General features: G+C 44.9%; 1 protein-coding gene across 1 annotated transcript in view; it reads left to right on the top strand.

The window, feature by feature from the left end:
* Positions 1-271: 271 nt before the first annotated feature.
* Positions 272-22,832, top strand: part of TSPAN5 (tetraspanin 5) — a 168,089-nt gene continuing 145,528 nt past the window's right edge. Inside the window, exon 1 of the mRNA XM_040967456.1 lies at positions 272-731. Within this exon, the coding sequence (XP_040823390.1) occupies positions 651-731 (81 nt within the window). The 5' untranslated portion in view covers positions 272-650. The remainder of the gene's footprint in view (positions 732-22,832) is intronic.

Here is a 22,832-nt window from a genome sequence, read left to right as displayed (position 1 = left end):
CGTGCTTCTCGGGCACCCTTCCTCCTTTCTTCCGCCTGCCACCTTCCCCTACCACCCCTCCACAGCTAGAGCCGGGCGCTCCGGGGGGCTGGCTGAAGAAGGGGCGGGGATCGCTGGAAGGAGGGGGTTGTGACCTGGTGCCACCGCCGCCTGCCCGGGAGCGCCCCAGCCCGTGCGCGCGCGCGCGTACCTCCCTTAGGCCCGGGCAGCGGGCGGAGCCGCGGGCGGAGCGAGGGGCGGGCAGAGCGAGGGGCGGACGGAGCGCGGGGCGGGAGGGCGCGCGAGCGTCTTCGCCAGCATCTGCCGCGGCCGCGTTTGCCCGAAACCTGGGGACAGACCTCGGAATCGACCGCCTGGCGCACGGACGTTCGGCGCTCGCCGAGTGGACGCGGCCGGCGTTGGGAGGCTCGGGCTTTGCAGAGCACGGCTTGTCTCGCCCGCTCGCCGCCGCTATCCTCGGCTCAGACGGCCTGGGCGAGTGAGCTAGCTGGAGGTTGCGGGAGCCGCTCTCTTCCTGCTGGTCTCCGCGCGGCTTTGCCCGGGCCGCCCGCGCCGTGGCCCCGAGCCCCCCTGCTCTCCGCTTCCAAGCAACGGTGTGCCAGGACTCCAAAGTCGGGTATCCGGGGCAAGTGTCTTCATGAACCCAGAGGATGTCCGGGAAGCACTACAAGGGTCCTGAAGTCAGTTGTTGCATCAAATACTTCATTTTCGGCTTCAATGTCATATTCTGGGTAAGTTGGAGCGCTCCTGGGATTGTAACTACCGTGGCTGATCAATTTCTCAGCAGTTGCCCCCACGTTGTTCATCCCCTTTACTTTTTTCTCAGACCTGCGGTGCTTGCCGAGCTTGGGGGCTGGGGGAGGTGGGTGCACCCAGGCATAAGCCTTCCGCCTTTCCTGTGTGCGCGTTGGAGAGGGACGCGTTCAATCCTTCCTGGGAATGAAAAGAGGAGAAAAGAAAGAAAAAGAAGAAGAAGAAGAAGAAGAAAGAAGAAAAACAAAAACAAAAACACCCGGAGCCGGCAAAGGGCCACCCAGGCCTTGGGGTGGCTTTTCAAGAGGTAGTCATAGGGATGCAGATGAACGGAAGGCTTCGGCAGTTGGAGAAATGAGCAGCCACGCGAAGTGGATTTGCTCCCCGGGGGATACGGGTGTTGGGCAGAGCGTGGTGTCATCATGGGGAAGGCTGCTTGGGCAGAGCCGAGCCTGGGGTCCACCTTCTCTCAGGGCTCTGATTGGCCAAGGGTTGGGCTCCGTGTTGCCGCGGCGGGTCTGTGCCACGCTCAGCCTGTATCTCCATGCACCATCTCCGGCTTTGTGTAGGATGCAGATGCCTTAGTGTCTGTGGCTCTGGACGAGGCATGCAAATAATGCTTCCTGCGCACTCTTGCCCCTCGGCTGGAAAGCGCTCTTTTGCATAATGGATTGACCCGTCAGTGGGCATGTGAGGTGCAGGGATTGAGTCCTATATATGTGTATAAATACCACTGTCAGCATCAAAAGTCCCCAGCAATGTATGCTCTCCTGGGCCGGTGTCTCACGTCCTCCTTTTTAAAGGAGTGATCCGGAGCTGGCCGCTTTGGGGGAGGGGGATAGTAGGGGGGGAGATGGCTGTGAACCTTGGAGAAATGCAACAGAGGAGGAGTGTGAGACATGGTATGTGGGGTCACGGAGAGAGTGGGTGTTTGAACATCAGATCCAATCCGTGCTCCGTGCTCTGCTGGCGCCACTGTGTGCTGGGCACCTATTGTGATGAAGCTGGGACGCCTACTCTTTTGTTTTGTTTTGATTCTCTCCCCTCATCTCGCAAACGTGTTCAGCCTGGTACCAGACAAAGAGTACTGTAGGACAACAAGAGGACCCTGTTGTTTTCCGTGCCATCCTCTCCTTCCTGGGTATCCCCTTCCCAGTGGAAGGTAAAGATGGTGGCCCTGTGGACGGGGGCAGGGTTCTCCAAGTTGCCCTCCTGGGTGAGGTGAACAATGATCCACCAGATGATCAATGATAATCCACAGCAGACTGAACACGGTGTATTTATTTGGATTCTCCTTAAATTGGGATGATTTGTTGCAAATAGACCCTTTGTGAGAGTAGTCTCTGTCGTGTGTGTGTGTGTGTGTGTGTGTGTGTGTGTACACACACATAAGTGTTTTCCACACTGTACCAGGTTGTTTTCTCTTTCCTCTTGGAGTCTCTTGCAGTGCTCACACATGTTTTGTAGGAGGCCCTGGACGAGATTTCAGACCAGGGTATATGTCGGCATGCTCTGGCCTCAGGACTGATGGAAATTAGGAGAGGGATTTGGGAATAGGCAGCATATCCACTCGGTCACAGTTGGGTATTTTTGTTCCTCCCCCTCAATGATTGTGATTCCTGTGACATTTTTTCTTTTGTGGCCCCTGCCTCTTCTGGGAATGTCTGCAGGTGGTGGCCACATTTCTGAGATAGAGTGACTTGCTTTGCCGTTTGTGACTTGAGTTGACTAGGTTGGGCTCAGTCCCCGGGTGCTCTGTGTTGCCTGAGAGCAACTTTTGAGAAGTGTTCAAGTAGAAGTAGCAAAGAAGCCTGGGCTCTGGCCCTAAAAGGGAGTGGGGAGTCAGTTAGTAGGTGGCTCTCTCTGCAGTTTCATAGCAGGGACCAGAAAGGAGATAAAAGAATCTGGGCCTGCTTCGCTGCCAGGTTGGTGTCATTTTGTGAAGTGCATGGAGGCAAATGTAGCCCTGAATTAGGTTGCTGGAAAGCCTCTGGAATTGTAGAAGGCTTCAAGGACTTGCACAGTGTTTGTGTGGAGAGTTCCAGAAAAATGTCACATCTTGTGTGGTGCTGAAGGAAGATCTTCCCTGGGTGGGGATGGAAGGTTTATGGGAAGCGTAGCAACAGACCATGACTAGGGAATCAAACCAGATGCCCCAGGTGGAGTTGTTCTGCTTATGCTTTCCTGATGAGGGTCCTTCTTTTACCCTGCGTTCTACACACTCTCCCCCTCCTGTCTTTGCCTGAAGCCTGCCTTCCTTCTCTCTGCTTTCAAATTACCCCGTATGTAAGTTTCCCAGTTTATAAGTGCCGTGGTCACTAGTGGTGCTTGCCAGGAAAGCAGCCATGTTATGTGAAGTACTTCAGACGAAGATGTTGGTGACTGAAGGATGGGAGTCAGGAACTTGCCACCTGCTTCGGAAGCATGGCACACCTCTGCTCTCTACAGTCACGGCCTGCCTGCGACTGTTCAAAATAGCAGAATTAGTGCTGCTCCTAAACAGTCACCAAGCAGAGATTGCTAAAAGAAAATTTAGTCTGCTAACCTTTTAGTCTCTCTGAGATGCTGGAATGCAATTGAGATGCATAGAAGACATTGAGAGGGATACTTGTGGTGACTTTTGGTAAAATCCTTTGGGACATAGGGTGTCACCTGCACTGAGAATTTGGTTCTTGGAGCACAAGTTAGACTGTGAGTTGGTCACCTGCTCTGGACCTCAGTCCTCAGTTGTGAAGAAGAAAGAGTTGGATGAGATACAAAGTGTTTTTCTGCTTTTCAGGAAGACTGAATGTGTCCAGTTCTAATAGGTGAGGAAGAAAAATAAAAGAGATGGGCATTTGTATAGCATGGGGATAACATATTTGTTAAGTTACAAGCTCTTTCTCATACTGAGACCAACTTTCTCTAAAGACCAACTTTATTACTTAGGTGTATTTTAAAAAATACTTTAATAGAAAAAACTTTCACTAATTTCTTCCTGTCTTTTTTAATTGTTGAGGTATGGTAGCATGCTGCTCTATCCCCACTGAGGTTCTGTGAGTCATTAATTGCATTTTTATTATTAAAATGACAGTTTCATGTGTAAAATCAAAATCCTTTTATACTACGATTTGTATTGTATTGTATACGTATTCTGAGAGGTTAGTATGGAAAAACCTTGTTTTCCCTGTTGAGATATCCAGACAACTCAAGACAAAGGGAACTGAGTTTATTGAGGATATTTCTAGGAAACCCCTGAGCCTGCTTTGAAGTGGAGAAGGGAGGACTCAGTATTTTTGGGTCCAGAATTCTTACATGCCATCACTCACCATGAATAGATGTTTAGCTCTGGACTCTTTTGGAATATGGTTTGGATAACTTCTCTGTGTCTGGGCAAGTCAACTGGTCCCCATATTCTTGCAACTTTAAGGTCATTAACAAAGAACGCTCCCCCCTCCCAAACTTAGTGGTTTACAACAAACTTTATACCACAGCTCACAGTTGTGTGACTTGCGTGGACTCACACGGATGATTCTATATCGGTGAGTCTTCTGTGCACTTGTAGTGAGCTGTGACCAGAGCTGGAGTTTTCCTGAGGGTTCATTGGAGTGGGATATCCAGGATGGTGTTTTCATGCAACTGGGAGCCGATCCTCATGGACCATTTCTGCTGGTATTGTAGGCTGGAGCACCTGCTTGTGCCTTCTTCCTGTCTCTGACACTGGAAGAAGCTTCCAGCCAGTTATACCTGCATCTGGCACAGTGTCGGTTTCATATGGTCTGTTTGTTAAAGCACACATAGAGCCAGTTCAGTTCAAGGGGGAAAATGGCAAGGTCATATGATGGCAGACGGTCCTGTTGATTGTGAACATTTGGGGAAAATACGGTCTGCTGTGTTATTTTTATCATCTAAAACAGAGAGAGCATTATGTAATGAACTTGTAATTTCAAGCGTGTCTCATGGTTTAGTAAATGGTATCATTGTTGTATCATCCTCAGATTACACACTACTTCCATCCTGGTTGTTGAACTCCAAGGATGGCTTGAGCTTGTAGTTGATGAGGCAGATGGGTTCAATATCTTGACTTAGTAGCAAAAAAAGCCACGCATGGATTGTTGGAAGCCTTAAGTGACTTGGGAGTCAGTCATTTCTATTCTTTTTGCTATAGAAGGGTTAGGACAGCTTTGGAATACTTGAAGCCACGTTTCTTGTTAGATATGCTTCCAGATATTACTTTATGTCTTTCACTGGAGGCTTATCCAGAGTTGATGGCAGGATGTTGCATTTGATTTGCTCCTATAGGGGTTCGGTTCAGCCAGGAGGGAGATTTAGAGAACCTTTGGGGAGAGGCATCAAGTAGGAAGCCTTATCTTATGATTCACTATGAATTGCAAGATGTTCTGGGATGATGATACATCAGCAGTTTATAAGTCATAATTTTTGTTTTAATTTGCTAGACATCTGTTAGCTTCGATGGCAACCATATGGGATTCTAAATTGCCTTTTGAATTACAGGGTGATGGTAGGAAGAAAGCTAAATATGGATATGAAAGTGTCATGTGAAAAATGCTCAAGAAAGGTCTATACGCTTAGTGGGGAAGGCGATTGAATACTGACTGTCTGGATCTGGCTGCTCTGTGGATCAGGAAGAAGGCACTAAACAGTCTCACTTGATTGAAAAGAAGCCAGTGGGGAACTGGAAAATCAAATCATGTTTCACCCACCATAAAATTGCCAGGAGGAGCTCGTTGAACTGGATCACTCTGACTTATTATCCACAGTAGTAGGAACTTCCTGGCAAAAGGTAAAGCAGTATACATTTGACAGAACTTTGCCAGGGTTATGGAGTATGTTTCTTGTAAGCATCTTGAAGGGTCTCAGTTATTTTATTGAAATCCTTCTAAGAGACAAAGAAATGGGAATACGGAGATTAGAATGAATTTTAAGATAATGATGAGTGTCAGGGTTTGCCTTGAGATTGCCTTTTCTGGAACCTTTGTCCTAACTTCTTGGTGGGAAACCTATTTTAGAAGATGCTTATTATTCTAAAACAAACATCAAGTAAATCATTTGCATCTGTTCATAACTGAAAAGTGATAAAGTTTTTGCATATACCACAATTAACACCACCCACAAGTTACAAAAACATTACGATGAAACTGTTCTTGTAGTATTTGATAGAATACTAAGTTAGCATGTAGGGTCCTAAGAATTCATAGATGAAAAGATGGGTATTAAAGACAACAGGTGAATTGTATATTTCTGTCCTTATTCTGATGACTATCTGAAAATTCCCAACTTCAGACCTTTGAATCATCTGCTCAGTTGGATTGTAAGAGCCAGTCCCGATGTGTAGCACGTTGTCTGAAACATTGGCGGCATCTAATAAATGCCGAATGAATGGACCATAGACACATTGGAAAGTACCTGGGAATCATTTCCAACCTTCTAGCTGGTGAAGCATTTTCCTTTGTAACGTCCTGCCAACTCTTCTAAGACTAGATCTGCTTTTGAGAGAGCACCATCTATCCTGAAATGAGGTACACTCTCTCCCTTAGTAACTGTCATCCTAATTGACTGTTGCTGATTTTCTGTTTTTATTTTGGAACAGTTGCAAACTTACAGAAAAATGACAAGTGGCACAAAGAACTTAATTTTAGCCTGTGTCACTAAAAGAAAAATGTTGCTGGGGTGATGGGCATCACGCAAACACATCATTGTCTACTTCCTACCAGCTAGGAAGTTCTCTTAGATAACCGCAGCATAGCCATGGAAACTAGAGGATTACTATTGCGACATTACCACATCCAATCTGTAGGCCTCATTGGAGTTTCCCAGTTATTCCAGTCATGTCTTCTAAAGCAAAAAAATCCAGGTCAGAGCCACTCATTATGTTTCATTACATCTTTTTAGCCTCTTTCAGTCATGGTCTTGACACTTTTGAAGATTATAAGCCAGTTCTTTTGCAGTATATCCTTTAATTTGGGCTTTTCTGCTGTTTGCTAAAGCTTAGATTCAAACTGTGCCTCTGTGGCAGTGATGGCATGGGACAGTGTTGCATTCTCATCACATCCCATCTGGTGGCACTGGTTTCTGTCCCTGGAACCATTGATATCTTACCTCCGTCTAGTCCTTGGGCCTCGTGATGATGGTCATTTCATTTAATCATTGTCTGTCCAGCTTCTCTACCATATGGCCACTCTTATCCCTTTGCATTTGTAAACATTTTGTGACATGTTGAAGCTTGTCAGTACTGCATTGATGCTTCATTGGATTTTCAGTGAATTAAACTTCTATCAGTAAGAATGTGTGGTTTTCTCTTTTTCAATGAGTCTTAGTCTGAGTTTCTCATCACTTGTGTTGGATGGCTAAGCTGGTGCTGTGTGTGGCCACATGCAGCCCTTTCATGTTAGCTTCTGTGCCTTTTGACTCCTCTTAGTCCCTGAGGACGTCTTTGCTATCTGGCAGAAGAAGCTATTTCTGGGTCATCTTGCAATTTTCCTAAATTATTTGTTCATCTCGGACCAAGTTCTTTGAATGTGGATGGTGATCAGAAGCCAAGATCTGGTTGTTTGGTGTGCTCCTTTTAAAGATTTATTTATTTTTATTGCAAAGTCAGGTATATATATATAGAGGAGGACATGGGCTCGGGCCCAAGCCAAAGCTAGGAATCAGGAACTTAGTCCAGGTCTTCCATGTGAGTGGTGACGAGGCAGACACTTAAGCCATCACTGCTGCCTGTCACATTCCAAATCAACAGGAAACTGGAATCAGAATCCTGAGCCAGGACTCGAACCTTGGCACATGGGCATCTCAACCAGTGGTTTAACTGCTAGGTTAGGTGCTTGCACACTCCTATTGATGTGACAGTGTACTTACTTAATTAATCTCACTATGCCACATTGCCCTTCCTTGTTCTCTTGTCCTGCTTGCCTACAGCTGTGGCCAGCATCCCCACAGCCTGTGAGGACGCCTTTCTCACTAGGACATTCTGCTCCAGGCTTCCTGAACACTCCTCTCCATCTGTCTTGGCAGAGTCCTACCTCACTTGGCCTCACCTCATTAGTTTCAGGATCGAGAGTCTCAGGAAGGAGAAGGGGAGAAGCCTAGGATACTCCTGAGTGATATAAAAAAAGACATATCTCCCTTCCCCATGGTCCTTTCATAAGTAAAAATAACCATTATGTCATTCCTGACTTTCTGGGTTCTGTCTTTGGGAGCTCCTCTTTCCTCCATGTGTTCTTTATAGATTGTTTGCAGATTGTTCTTTGCTTTGGTCCTGGTGCTTTGCCTGTGGTCCCATTTGATTGCACTGCCCTTAAGGCATTTTTCACACGCTCTCCCCACCCTCCGGAGAGCAGTGGGCTGTCACTGTCCGACTTGACCTTCATTTTCTACACTGCGCTGGGTCCACAGGCAGAGGTCACTACTTGTCACCTAGATTCTACTTAGAGTAAGTCACTTTCAGAGGGTAGATTGTGGCTCTCAGTTGTTCGCCTGTGTCACTGGGAAAATACTTTTGTGCCCAGTATAAATGAGATCCAACATACAAAAGTGCTTAGTAAAAGGTAAACTTTCAGTGGAAAAATATGAGTTATTAACCTGAGCTGCTGGCTGCTAGAAACATTGCTGGCTGGGATTACGCAGACTAAATTTTTCTTTCTTTTCTTTCTTTTCTATCTATCTTTCTTTCTTTCTTTCTTTCTTTTTCTTTCTTTCCTTCTTCTCTCTCTCTCTCTCTGTTTTTCACAGATTTATTTATGTTTCTTGGAAAGGCAGACTTACAGAAAGAGAGACAAAGGTCACTCTCCAAATGGCTGCAATGGCTGGAGTTGAGCTAATTCAAAGCTAGGAGCCAGGAGCTTCTTCATGGTCCCCTACATGGGGATGCAGGGTCCCAGGCTTTGAGCCATCATCTATTGCTTTCCCAGGCTAAAAGCAGGGAGCTGGATGGAAAGTGGAACAGCTAGGACATTTACCAGTGCGCATATGCAATCCTGGCACTTGCAAGGTACAGAATTAGCCGATCAAGCCATCACGTTCTGTCCCCAGTCTGAATTTCTGTTGGAATGAAACCTCATTTCTTTTTCAGGTGGACCCCTATGCCCATCTGCCTAGGCCAAGTGTAATCAGATGCCATAACCCATCAGTTACTTATTTGAATTTAGATTTAGTGCATGTATATATATATTTTTAATCTAAATGCCTTATTCTGGTCCAGTGGTTTCCAAACAGTGCTATGACAATGCTAGGCCTCTTTGAGGTATTTGTGGAGGTGTAGGGGGAGTACTAAACCGGTACTCCTGCTCTCTTTTCTGGAAAATCTAGAGCACTAAGTTTGACTTTTTTGGATGCTGTGATGGATTTTGCCTGGGGGGGATAAAAGAGATCTGCTTACATTTGCTTTTAATTGGTTGGGACGATACTTTGCTGGCTTTACCTTCAGACCAGAGATGGTCTCACCAAGAAATCGTTGAACTCGTTAGGATAATAAGATGCTGGACTTTATGCTTGGTAAATACTTCCAATGAAAGAACTTCAGCTGAATTTGAACTGTGGTAATGCAACAAGGTGGAGAAATCCACCATGGGGAGAGGGTTCGGGGAGGGGTGGGGGGAATCCCGGTGCCCATAACACTGTGTCACATAATGCAATACAATTAATAAAAAATCTACAAAAAAAAATGAAAGGGAAAAGTGAGAGAGGGAGGGAGGAAGGATAAAAAGAAGGAAGGGTGTAAAGAAGGAAGAAAGCAAGCAGAGAAAGGAAAGGGAGAGATCTTTATTTACTGATTTGCTACGGTGGGCAAGGCAGAAACCAGCACCTCAGTATTCTCTCCAGGTCTCCCATGTGAGTGTTATAGACACGGAAACCATCGTGTGCTGCCTCTCAGATTGCATGGGCAAGAGTTTGATCCAAATCGGAGGCAAAACTTGAACCCAGGGACTCTGATATGATAGAGATGCGGGTAACCCAAGCAGGGCTGAAACTGCTGTGCCGAACATGTGCTCCACATGTTTGTGAATCTTGATGGCCAAGGTATTATTTTTTTAATTGCTTTTTGTATGTGTTTTTTTTTTTAAACTTAGTTTTTAAAAAAATTTATTTTTCTTGATACAGTCCCGGTTGTAGGGACTTTTATCTCATCTTTCTTCATGCATAGAAGTCCCTCTCACTAACTGTGGGTGACTTCTGCAGGGCTGGTTGGTATTTCACCCCTTTATAGATACGGTAGGAAATTCATTCTTCCGCCTGGGAGATCTGACTCTTTACATTTACCCAGGAAGGAATAAGTGGAATTAGTGTTTAAAAAAAAATAAAATCAATTAGCATTTAAATTTTAAACATTAGCACTTAAACAATTAGCAGGGTTTGGATTTTTTTGGTGCCATTGGCTGAGCTGCAGCTCTGCTCGTGTTCTTTGGCAGAAGATGGCACGAGGGCTTAGGTCTGACCCAGATGGAATTCTGGGCTGCTGAGTTTGGCCTGGCCATTGCAGCCTTTTGATGAACCCACTTGCTTGCTCTCTCTGCATCTCTGCTTCTCGAATAAGTAAACTGAGTCTTTAAAAAGACATGACAGTGCGCTGCAGGGTGAGCTCCAAGCCTTGTTTTCCTGTAGAGACGTAGCCTCTGTGTCCCATGGCTTCTGCGGAGGACCGAGGTGACTCAGAGTGGGTCCTGGAGGAGGACTGATTTCACAGCATATGAAGCCACTTGCTCTCAGCTCTTAAGAAAAAAAATGTACACTTGATCTTAGCCAAAAAAAAAAAAAGAAAAAAAATGTAGTTTATTTTATTCCTCACGGATTTTTTTTTATTAATCCCCAAATGCCAGTTTATTTTTGAACATGGAAGCCCTAAAAAAAATGAGAAAAATCTCTCTAAGGCGAGCTTCTTGCACTGCAATTAGTATGCGAACAATTAGCATCATCTGGGGATGGAAGCTTGTTGTTTATTTGACAGGCATAATGGAAGAACTCAGTGTTTTGTTCCTCTGTTCCAGTTGCCTGGGACTGTTGTGAGGTTTTCAGCTGAATCTAACTGCAGATTACAATTTAACCATGGCAAACCAGCCTGCTCCTCAGGAAACCTAGCCCTCTCCCCACTGCTGCTCTTGCTTCCAGTCTCTGCTTCCCAGGGTCTCCTGGGCCTGCAGCCCTGGCTATGTCTTTGCTGGGCAGAGCAGTTGCTGTTTGCAGCTTGGTCTATCCGGCAGCTTTATGGAGCTGATTGCTGGAGTACCGTGGAAGGGATGGTTATTTTCTCAGCTCCCGAAGTGCAGCATCTGTCCCAAAGACAGCTGGCCTTGGAGCCAGTGCCGAAGACCCACTTATGATGCTGGCAGTTTTCTTTAGGAAGAAACATTGCAGTGTAGACTATTCAGGGCAAGCATCAGTTTCTCCCCTTTTCCCCTCTCATCTATACTTCCTATCTTCCTCTCTTTTTCCTTTATTCCCCGTAATTCTGTTCTTCCATCTTTCCTTTAGCCCCAATTTCTTTTAAAGTTGCTTGGTTGTGACTGTGTTTTTAAATTGGAAATCGTTGAGAAGAAGCACAATTAAAAAAATTCTAAATGATTTCTCTGATGTGTTTCGTTGGGGTTAATGACAGTCTTTTAACATAAACCAAAAATAAAGCTTAAAAAAAAAACAACACCGAATGGGAAGCAGGTGTGTAACATAACAGTTAAGAAACTGATCATGATCTGGTGTGATGATAGCCAGTGGCTAAATCTTTGCCCTGCCTTTACCAGGATCCCTTATTTGCGTGCTTATGTCCCGGCTGCTCTGCTTCCCTCCCTTACAACTCCCTGCTTGTGCCTGGGACAGCGGTAGAGGATGGCCCAAAGCCTTGGGACCCTGTACCCACGTGGGAGACCTGTTGGAGCTCCTGGCTTTGGATTGACTCAGCTCCAGCCGTTGTGACCACTTGGGGAGTGAACCAGCAGATGGAAGGTCTTTCTGTCTCTCCTCTCTGCATATCTGCCTTTACAATAAAAATAAATAAATCTTTAATTAAAAAAAAAACTGATCAGGATACCTTCATCCCATATCAGAGTGCCGGGATTTGAGTCAGTCTGTGCTCCTAGCTACAGCTTCCTGCTAATGCACACCCTTGGTGTCAGCAGGTGGTGGCTGCAGGGCATTGGTTTGAGTTCTTGGGCTCTGGTTTTGCCTTGGCCCAGCGCTGGCTGTTGCGTCTGGATAGTGGACCAGTTGGGAGCTCTGTCATCCTGCCAGTTTTTGGCCTCTCCTATAAGTGAGTTTTAAATTTAAATTAAATTTAAAACCAATTTAAAGTAAAAAAAATCCCATTGTGAGGATATCCATAGGTACCTAAATGATTAATTATGAAATGCCATGTAAATGATTTTTCAGTACTATAGTTCCCAAGCTCAGTAGCAATTGTTTAGAAGCAGATGAGAAGGTGTTTGGGCTCCTCTTATTACAAAGGCGTGGTGGTACGTCAAACCTCTCCAGTGACTATTTACTGATTAGGTATGTGTTACAAGATGTAGGGCTCTTTCTCTTTGTTGCAATTTTTTTCTCTAAGTTGTACTTGGCACTAAGGTTTGAATTTCTAAAAATCTGGAGGGAACAGCTGGTGCTCTAATAAATATTCAGGCCAGCTATTTTAATGCTTTGTACTCAATTAAGTAGTCCTAACAAAAGAAGAATACTTGACCTAAGCATTTCTCAAAGTATAATGTTTTGCCGCCAACAAAAATTTCCCCCAGTGTTAATATTTTCCCCCAGGCAGCATTAAAACTTAATTCTGCCAAGTAAGTAGTCCTGATCACGGTGGAAACATCAGTTGCCAACAGTCAGTTCTCCTGGTTCAGGTACAGGTTTATCTCTAGGGCCCAGCCCTGTAACTGATAGAGATGGCCAAGGGTCATTGACATCTCAGAACTCTTTATATGGTGCGGCAATTAGACAGCAGGGAAGATTGATCCTATCTTGGGCATCCCTATGCTGTGGGGGTTGGGAGTCAGAGAGCCTCCCGTGAGTTGGTGTGAGCTGTGTGTGATGTATCTGGGTTTTGCACCTGCTCCTGACTTACACAGATTACTCCCTTCCCCTGGAGCTAAGTCTTCTCATCTGCCAGGAGGCATGGTTAGCAATAGTATCAATTACTAGTGTTCATGGCAACCTGAAGGCCTGATATCCATCCCAGAATCATGAGGGTTCGAGGACTTCACTAGCTAGAATCCTTACTGGGGATTGGCAATTATTTCTCTGTTTTCTTCAACACCCATCATTTCTGCAGGTCAGTTTTCCTTAAGGTTTTTTTTTCCCCAAATCGTTAAAATAATCTGATATAGTCTAACATATATTTTTTGTTCTTTGTGGTGTTCTGCCTACGTAAGTGCATTCTCAAAATAACTAAGGGACAAACAGATCTCCCAGGCGTTCATAGTGTTCCTTTCACTGCAGTGAATGGCAGCGTAATTCCTACATTAAATATCAGACCATGAATTTACATCTATTGTTTGTTGTTCACTTCCCCTTTTCTCTCTTCAGCTTTTTTGCAAAGCTAAACTGGCTCTTACTGGTCCTTTGTATTGAGAGAATCTGAGTTTCTGGCTTTTGGAGTTTGTAGTTAGAGGGGTAGTCGTGGTAATAAGGAACAGTATGTCTTGATTAACAGGTGTTAAATCTGGATGTGCAGGCATTACCTGTGTAGGTGTAACTATACATATATTTTTAGCTTTTTATGACATCATTAAGTCCTCCATATTTGGATCATTGATTTGTTCTGTGTATTATAGATAAATTGTTTAGGAAGAAAAACTGAAAATGAGTCAGTGATGCAGGTAACTGGTTACTTCTGGCATATTCTTCTGGTTGACACAGGGCTAGGGTTTTGGCCTGAGCTGCCTGTGTCATTGACTAAATGGGCACCCCAGCTGGGTGAATGAGTGATCCTCTGGCGTCTCCCCCGGGGCCATAAATGGGATACACCGAGAGCTTTTGTACTTGCTCCTAGTATTATCACCTGACCTAGAAGAGGCAGGTCCAGACCTGATTTTTCCTCTCATTGGGCTTAGCTCTGAAAGAAAAGACCAGGCATGTTCCACAAGCAGTTGTGAGGAGATGTATGAGCAGTTGCAGTGGAGATGTTTCAGGTAAGCTAAGATGCAAAAGACACAGATGTAAAGGTGAAAAAAAAACCCATAAAATCCTTCCATTCTAAATACATCACTCTTTCTCACCAACAAATACTCTAGTAAAAATTCTTGCTTAACCCTCTCATTTCATTCCTCTTCAAGGGCTGCAGTGTCCAACACAACCTCAGCAGGTGGGACGAGCACAAGCATGTGGGCCATCCTCCACTGCTTTCTCAGGCACATTAGCATGGAGCTGGGTCAGAAGTGGAGCATTGGGACTCCCAACAGTTGCTCATATGGGATACCGATGTTGCAGACAATGGTCTAACTGGTACTGCCACACTGCTGGTCCCTTTCAAAGTTTAATATGCGTGTGCTTTATGTGGGCATCTTGTTTAAATGACTGGTTCTGATTCAGTAGGCTTGAGAGGGACCAAAGATTTGGCACCTTCGGCAAAGTTCCAAGGTTTCATCTGTTCCACTTGGAGTCCCACGATGCTAGTCTGTTTCCGGCTCATTCTTTCCTTTTTAGTGGATTCCATTTTTAAGCCTTCAATACATTTATTTAAAAAGGGAACTTTAAATAAATGATTATTCACATGCATACAATGACAATAATATGGTTTATTAACTCCTAGGTAGCAATTGAGGCCTGCTGGCAGGCTCCATGATGGGGGGTTTATTTCCTTTTGTTCCAGGGGAGGTTAACAAGTATACTAAATGTCCTACATTCTTGTACCAAATGGAGATTTTTTTTCCCCCTTGAGGACCAGAGGGTTAAAAGAGAATTGAAAGGAAATAACTTTCTTATTCTGGGTTATTTAATACTGGTACCCAGATCCCCAGGGCCTGTCACTTTGGGAACACTGCATTGAAGTCATTCAGAGGAAGGCGTGCGTGTGTTTGTGTGCTGAAACCTGTTGGTGAGATACGTGACTCTCTAGGGATCACCTGCCTGGGGGATATGGCTAAAGGCCTGCTCCCTGTTCTGTTGCTTGTGGAGGGGCTGAGGAGAGGTGGGTAACAGAGGGGTACTCTTTCTGCAAAGTTGCTAAGCCAGGCCCATGAGTAGGTATAAAGCTGTGACAGGTTGTATTTCATGCTACCAGGAAGTCAGCTCAGTGGGGCCTCTTCCTCTCCTAGTCACAGTTGCTCATGTTTGACTTTGGAATAAATCCATTTATTGGAATGCGTATTCTCAAACTTGGCACTTCCTTTTTAAATATGTCTGAAAGCTTGAACCTTACATTTTAACATTTTTATGTTTGTTTTATTGGAAAGGCATGGAGACTGAGACAGATTGACACACAGTCATGCATACCTGTTTAACGGGGTATAATGTGATGGTTCAGTACATGAATACATTGTCTAATGATCACATTAGAGCAATTAGCACATCCGTCACCTCAAACAGTCAAACATTAAAAGCCTTCTTGCAGCTAGTGGGGATTACGATAGATTATGCTTAGCAGAGTCACCAGGAACTTGTTCCTCCTCTCCCATTGTAACTTCATACCCAGTGAGTAACCTCTCCTGGCCTCATTCTCATAACTGCTCTTTTGCTCCCAACTTCTGTGTGAGCACTGGCATGATGGCTTTGCAAGTTAAGCTGCTGCATGTGACACCAGCATCCCATTTGAGTGATAGTTTTGAGTTCTGACAGTTCTGCATCCTATCTGGCTTCCTGCTAATGCATCTTGGGATAACAGCAGAAGATGGCCCAAGCTTTTGAGCCCTGCTACCCACATGGGAGACCTGGATGGAGTGCTGAGCTGGCTATAGCTTGGCTCCTCTGACTGCTTGGGGAAGTGAACAAGTCACAGAGAGGCTCTCTCTGTGACTCTGTCCCTCTGTCTCCATAACTCACCCTTTCAAATAAACAAATAAATCTTTATACAATAACTTTTACCAGCTTTTGATCAGCAGCTGAAGCCGTGGTGGTATAAGCATGGTGGTGGCACCAACATGGCTTTTTTAAGGAATGGGTGCTCACCGTGTTACCACTGACACTCGCCTTGGGTTCAGCTGTACTGACGGTGGAAACTCCTAGTCAGATGCTCTGAGAGCGGTTTCAGAGTTTAATTGGTTCACCTGCGAGGCTGTGAATTTAGCAAACCTCAGTAAGGGAAAACGTGCTGTCCCATCACCAATGTTCACACATTTCTTCTGACTTTACTGGAACTTACCTCCCCCACCCCCGCAGTCCAGATAACATTCAGAGTAAGCATTTTGAACACAGAGAGCGAACACCTTGTGAATAAACATCGATTTCACACTGCCAGGAAAAAAATTAAATAGAATCGTTGAGTTCCCTGCAGGCATTTGAAAATTCCGATTCCTCCCTCCCACCAATGAAGGAGTCACAAATATTAAGTCACTGGAACCAAAAACTCAAGAAAACAGCATGTTTTAAATTTGTTTCGGGCTGACCTTGTGCAGGCAGAAAAATGCAATTGGGATCTTTGTGGGCACCTGCTTTGTTGTGGGTATCATCCCAGTCCAAGGTTCAGCCAAGACCATGAGCATGGCTGCTCAGAACTGGAATCTGAGGGAAACTCAAGTTTCTGTGGTCCCAGTTCTTTTAACTTTGTTAGTTTTTGAAAGAATAAATTGAATGAAATCTAAGTGATGTAACTGTATATGGCATTTTCATTTTTTTCCCCTGTGACTCTGTAAGGTTTAATAATCTCTAATGTTCTCACTGTGTGCTTGGAAAGTTTTCAATTCCAGTGAGAATTTGAAACAATTGCATGAATGTTTAAAAATAAGTTCTTTTTTTCCCCCCAAGATATAGAATCAACGTTTTTTTTTTAAAGATTTATTTTTATTATTTTTTTTATTGGAAAGGCGGATATACAGAGAGGAAGTTCTTCTGTCCGTCCGATGATTCACTCCCCAAGTGAGCGCAATGGCCGATGCTATGCCGATCCGAAGCCAGGAGCCTCTTCCGGGTCTCCCACGCACAGGTGCAGGGTCCCAAAGCTTTGGGCTGTCCTCGACTGCTTTCTCGGGCCACAGGCAGGGAGCTGGAAGGGAAGCGGGGCTGCCGGGATTAGAACCGGCGCCCATATGGGATCCCGGGCGTGCAAGGTGAGGACCTTAACCACTTGCACCACCGCGCCGGGCCTGAATCAATGTTTTTATAAACAAAGGGATAGGATCAGCACAAACAAGTACAAAAACAGCTGCAAGAGAAAACCAGTGAGGGTCAGGTGTGTGGCCTAGTAGTTAAGATGCCCGCATCACATATCAAAGTGCCTGGTTTGGTTTCCAGTTGTGGCTTCTGACTCCAGCTTGCTGCAAGGCGGTCTTGGAGGGGCTAGGGATGGCTCAGCAGTTGGGTTCCTGTTACCCATGCACAACACCTGGATTCCATTTGGCTCTGCTTCAGTACCTGTCCTTGTGGGCTTTTGGAACTGCTGGAAAAGTGAAAGTTCTGTCTTTCCACTTCTCAAAAAAAACTTTCTTTAAAAAGTCTCAACAATATCTTTTACCTTGAGTACAATGCTTTGTGTTTGTCCATCTAAATACTTAAAAATAAGTTCTTGGAATATTCTTGGAATGTATGTATTTGGGCCTGGCGTGGTGGCCTAGCAGCTAAAATCCTCACCATGAGTGTGCCGGGATCCCCTATGGGCGCTGGTTCATTTTTTTTAAAGATTTATTTACTTACTGGAAAGTCATATATACAGAGAGGAGGAGAGACAGAGAGGAAGATCCTCCCTCCGACGATTCACTCCCCAAGTGAGCTCACCGATGCTATGCTGATTTGAAGCCAGGATCTAGGAATTTCCTCCGGGTCTCCCACACGCGGGTGCAGGGTCCCAAACTTTGGGCCGTCCTCGACTGCCCTCCCAGGCCACAAGCAGGGAGCTGGATGGGAAGTGGAGCTGCCAGGATTAGAACCGGCGCCCATATGGGATCCTGGCGTATTCAAGGTGAGGACTTTAGCCTCCAGGCCATGCCGCTGGGCCCATGGGCACCGGTTCTAATCCCGGAAGCTCCACTTCACATCCAACTCTCTGCTTGTGGCCTGGGAAAGCAGTCGAGGATAACTCAAAGCCTTGGGACCTTGCACTCACATGGGAGACCTGGAGGAAGTTCCTGGCTCCTGGCTTCAGATTGGCACAGCACTGGCCGTTGCGCTCACTTGGGGAGTGAATCATCAGACAGAAGATCTTCCTCTCTGTATATCTGACTTCGAAATAAAAATAAATAAATCTTAAAATGTGTGTATCAGCAGGTATTCTTGCTGCATACTTAATATTCTATATTTTGGGGCTTACTGCATGAATTTTTCTAAGTAGACATGAATTTTTTTGAGGAAAATTCATACGACCTCTAAACATTTTTATTTGAGAGACAAAACTTTCCTTATCACTTTGCATGTCACACTGTAATATGCAAACTAAAGGAAATTCTTTTTAAAGTTAAAAATAAGGCCAGAAATAAGTTTTAGTAACCACACAGGAGAAAGCTTGTTATTGTAGTTTTAGTTCTTATATGGAAACTAGAAAATAAGCTTCCTGAGCTATGAAATTACTGCTTCCTAGCCAAAAACAGTAACAGATTGCTACGAATGTTTCAGAATACAATTTTTACTCTTAAGTGTCCTTGCTATTGAATTTTCCCTCCTCTGCCCCTTTCTCCTGTGATTTTAATTTCAGGATTAAGAAGACAGAGCTTTTTGCTTTTGGGGAAGTTAAGCCTCCTTCTCATGCTTTTAAAAAGGTTAGCCTGCTGATAAAAGAACAGAAGACTGGAATTCCTTTGAACAGGAATAGCTGTGCAAATACTTAACGTCTTGTTCCTTGGTGGTTCTTTCTAGTGCCTGAGTGTTGAAGCCAGGCTCTAATTTTTTGGAGGGGTGGTAGGAGTGGGGCCTTGATTGTATAATCTTAGAACTTACATCTTGAAAGGGACTTGAAACATCATTTAGGCTTCTGCTTCTCACCTCTTCCTTCTCCCCATCTCTCCCTCCCTCCCCCTTGTTGCATACTAGAATGCTTTTCTGTTCCATTAAAAATTGCAAGGAGGAGAGATGCTGTTCTGGAAGCTGGGCGTCTTGGGAACCTCAGACACTTTGAGCCAGGCTTCGTGCAGAGGGGACGAAGGGAGTCACTGCAGATTTCAGCCCAGGTTGAGCTTTGGCTGGGGTCTATGGAAACGGCATCTGTTTACCATTTATACATTGAACCAGGATGAAGTCGGCATTTGGCCTGTGCTGTTTGTAGGATGTGTGCACACTCAGTTGCCAAGTCCCGATGCTTTGACTGCATTTGGTTCTACTAAACAGTTTTTGGCACAGTCGTTTTGATTAACATCAACCTTGCTTATGTTAAGTAACTACGCAGGTTATTTATTATGTATTACTCTCCTGCTTCGGAACGAGCACTCTCAAAAACCTCTGCTTCATATGGATTCCATATGTGGCTTTCAAGTTAGCAGAAACCGAAAGGCTCTCAATTCATTTGCACATAAAGTTACATATTGAGTAGATTAAGCTTGATAGCATAGGCATTGTTGGAAATTCTTGCTCATCGTCTAGTTGTTATTCTTAGTTCTTGTAAACAAGCAATTAGAATTTTGGATATTCTGCACTAATGAAGAACCTACAAATTCACTGAGTGCAGGTATCCTTTGAATTTATTCTGTTGCTGGATTGGCACCTAGGAGTTCTAGTAGTAAAGTACAAAATTTCTTTCTTTCTTTTTTTTTTTTTTTAAAGAAACATATACTCTGTCACCCTCCCCCCCACCCACCACACACACACCCTTTTGCTAGGCAGAGAATGTGACAGTGTAGTTGAGAGTGAGACTGCCAGGGTTCACATGTGGGCTTCAACATTAAGTGGCCTTGAGCAGTTGCTTGGTGACGCTGACTTGTGCCTTTTGGGCTGCAGTGGCTGTAGGGCTCACTTGGTCATGGTGAAGATTCAGTGAGCTGATGTCCCCACCGCTGTGAGCATCATCAGTGCCCAAGGGAAGTGTGGACTGTGAGTGAATGCTGACTTGGTAATGAAGTGTCCAACAGATGACTGCTCTGTGTGGTTGCAGGTGACAGTTCATTATCACCTGGGAAAAGTGTTCACTGCCCAGGAATCTTAGCTTGCCCTGCTGGGAAAGTACACGCTGGATGACAGCCCTTTTCACGAGTCCAAGCTGTGTTCCCTGTGGTCCATTTCCCACTGACACAGGCCGGATCTCTGTGCTGCTTGCCTTCAGCAACCCATTGGGAGGGCTTTCGAGCTAGGGCAGCTGTCATGTCCCCTTCAGTCCTGGACCTTAATTGCCTCTCATGTGTGGCCAGCTGCAGCTGTGCACCGTGTCCAGGCCTGGCCTGACCTGACCAGCCCTCTCATTTGAGTTCCCATGCCAGCATTTCTTCTGTCTTCCCCAAAGGGTCATCTTGAGGCCACAGACCCTACCTGGATGTTTTCTGTTTGTTTAGTACTGTTTTTTTTTTTTTAATGGTAGGATATACAGAACATATCAATAAAAATATGTAAAGAAACGGGACCAAGAAATCAGCCTATGATAAAGTAAATATCTAATACTTATTCATTGAAACAAATTAGTTGAATATCATTTTCTTAGTTTAGGAGCAGAATAAGTATCCATCCTGGGCCCTCTGTAGATATTTGGCAGAAATAGGTGTGTGTAGGGAGTTGCCTAATTTATGAGTATATAATTCATTCTGATGGTAATTACAGAGTCTCTAATTGAATTTATATTTACATGCTTAGTATATATTTTTTCCTTAGTGGTGTTTATTAAAGGAATCTGGCACTGAAAAAAATTATTTTTATTGTCTAAATATAAGTGTAAGAACTCATTGATGTTACGGTAAAAGAAGGCAGCCTCCCTTGGATGATGCCTTGGAGAGATTTACCGAATGAACTTTGAGTTTCTCCATTTTCAGGATTATCGTAGTGAGTTTGCTTCCTTAAATAACACAAAGATTTTTGAAGCTAAACTTTTCCCAGATTGAGATCTTATTATTCATTTACTTCTTGATTTTTGGTGCATTTCTAAACATAGGTAAGTTTCCACACATGGGAAATGTGAAGCGTAAGGGAGGGAGAGTTGCAAAAGCTAAGTAGGGTGGCCTTGTGAGGGAAGGGCATGCTTTAGGAGAATCTTAGAGCCAGCTGTTAGAGGACATGGTTGAATTACAGGGTGCTTCAAGTGTCTTTCCAGCGAGGGGTATTTATGGCTGCTTTTATAATCCACGACACAAGAGTACAGCGGGGCTCATGTGAAGGAGTTGCTGGGGCCATGAACCCCGTTATGGCTAGTTATCCATGTTTAGGGACATGCACAGGTTTTTTGGATACTCCCTCCATGGGCCTCTTGTGCTCTTATGTGTCTTACCGGGAATGGCACTGATGCTGTTTACCTAGGCCATTTCTTTTGGGATGTGTTTGCAGGCAGCAGTCTGGAGGGGTGAGGTGCTGTTCTCACATCTCACTTCTCTCAGTAAAGTGGTGGGTTCTCCAGATCCTCAGCTGTGATGCAGACCCACTGCATGTGCGTGTGGCTCCCATCTGGGTCCCTCAGCATCCCTCCCTCTGGAGGCGGGAAGCCCTGGCACAGGCCTGATGCTCAGGCTTCCTGCTGGGTTGTGAATTACAAAGTCCTGTGTCTTTGACCCCAGAGTCTCACGTCTTCTGCCAGCTTTCCTGAAATAATACCAGACTAATTTATTACCTTGTAATAGGGCAATATTGAATCAAGATCAGAGGCAGGCAAGTTGAATATGTGTCTAGTTCACTGTGTTCAGATGCCTACTGGGAGCCAAGGCAAAATTGAGGCAAATTGACCTAGAATTGTTGTATCTTGAGTCAGGTATAAGACATAAAATTTGGATGCTTGAGAGGGCAGAGCCATGGAATGTAGTGTTAGTGGTGGCAGTAGGAAGAGAGCCAGACAGCCCTACTGGGCACTAATTAGAGCCCAGGTGTGGGTGAAAATCCTAGCTGCAGAGATCATCAGACATCTGACCCTGGAGAACATGGAGACGGAAACAAGCAAGTCCAGGGCAAGGTGGAGAGCAGAGCTGGGAAGGGGCAGAAGAGCCATGTCAGGAACCGCCTGGCTCTGCTGACGTCACACGGAGAAGACAGGCTCCTCAGTTTGCTTTTAGGAATGTGTGGAATGAATTGTTTTCCAGCAGTGAGTGAACCAGTCTCTGCTGAGATCACCTCCAAACTGGTCTAGGCAATTGAGAGAAACCTAATTATCATTCGAGCAGCTGATCAAAGCTGAGTGAAAGCATTTGTTCGGAACAATGTATTTTGGTCCTTTGTTTCTGTGCATTAGTTATCATCTGCAATAGCTTTTCTCCATCTCCCATCAAGCGAATGCTATGGCATATATAGTAACTAGTCCTGAGATTAGGGTTCTAGGTGGAAAGAAATCTCCCAGGAGCAAAATATAGGAAATCAGTGGCTGAAACCCTGTTGCTTCCAGCCCGAAGCTCGCTTGGAATCTAAGTAGAACCAAATTCTAAATAATATTTCTTGATTGTCTAATGATATGTGAGCATTAGTAACTGCCTGTAGCCAGTGTTTGCAACCCACGATGACTGCTGGAATCTAGGAATTTAGGATGAAGTAAAAAATTCAGGGATCAGGAAGTGAATTTTACCAGGGAAATATCTGTGGGAGAGAGAGCTCTGTCCCTGAAGGCTGCTGGGTACTGCTGGGTTCAGCTGTGCAGGTTGTGAACTGCACAACTCTCTGGGCTGAGCGTGGTATTCGCCTGAGTTGTATGGCATGGCAGTGCTGTGTGTACTGGGAATGGGGCCAAGGGCAGAGTTTCAAAGGTTTACATAAGTGACATGGAACATGGGTGATCATTGAATGGCTCTGGACATTTCTGTGAGTGTGGTAAACGCCACCTCTCACTCAAGTGCTTGGAACGTCACAGATTTAACTAACGTAACTCATATAGGTCCACACTCCAGCTGCTCTCCATAGGGCCCAGG

The sequence above is a fragment of the Ochotona curzoniae genome, unplaced genomic scaffold (genome assembly GCF_017591425.1).
Source record: "Ochotona curzoniae isolate NIBS_2020 unplaced genomic scaffold, NIBS_Ocur_1.0 scaffold_4506, whole genome shotgun sequence".
Classification (NCBI taxonomy): domain Eukaryota; kingdom Metazoa; phylum Chordata; class Mammalia; order Lagomorpha; family Ochotonidae; genus Ochotona; species Ochotona curzoniae.
This window is presented reverse-complemented; position numbering and strand designations above follow the sequence as displayed.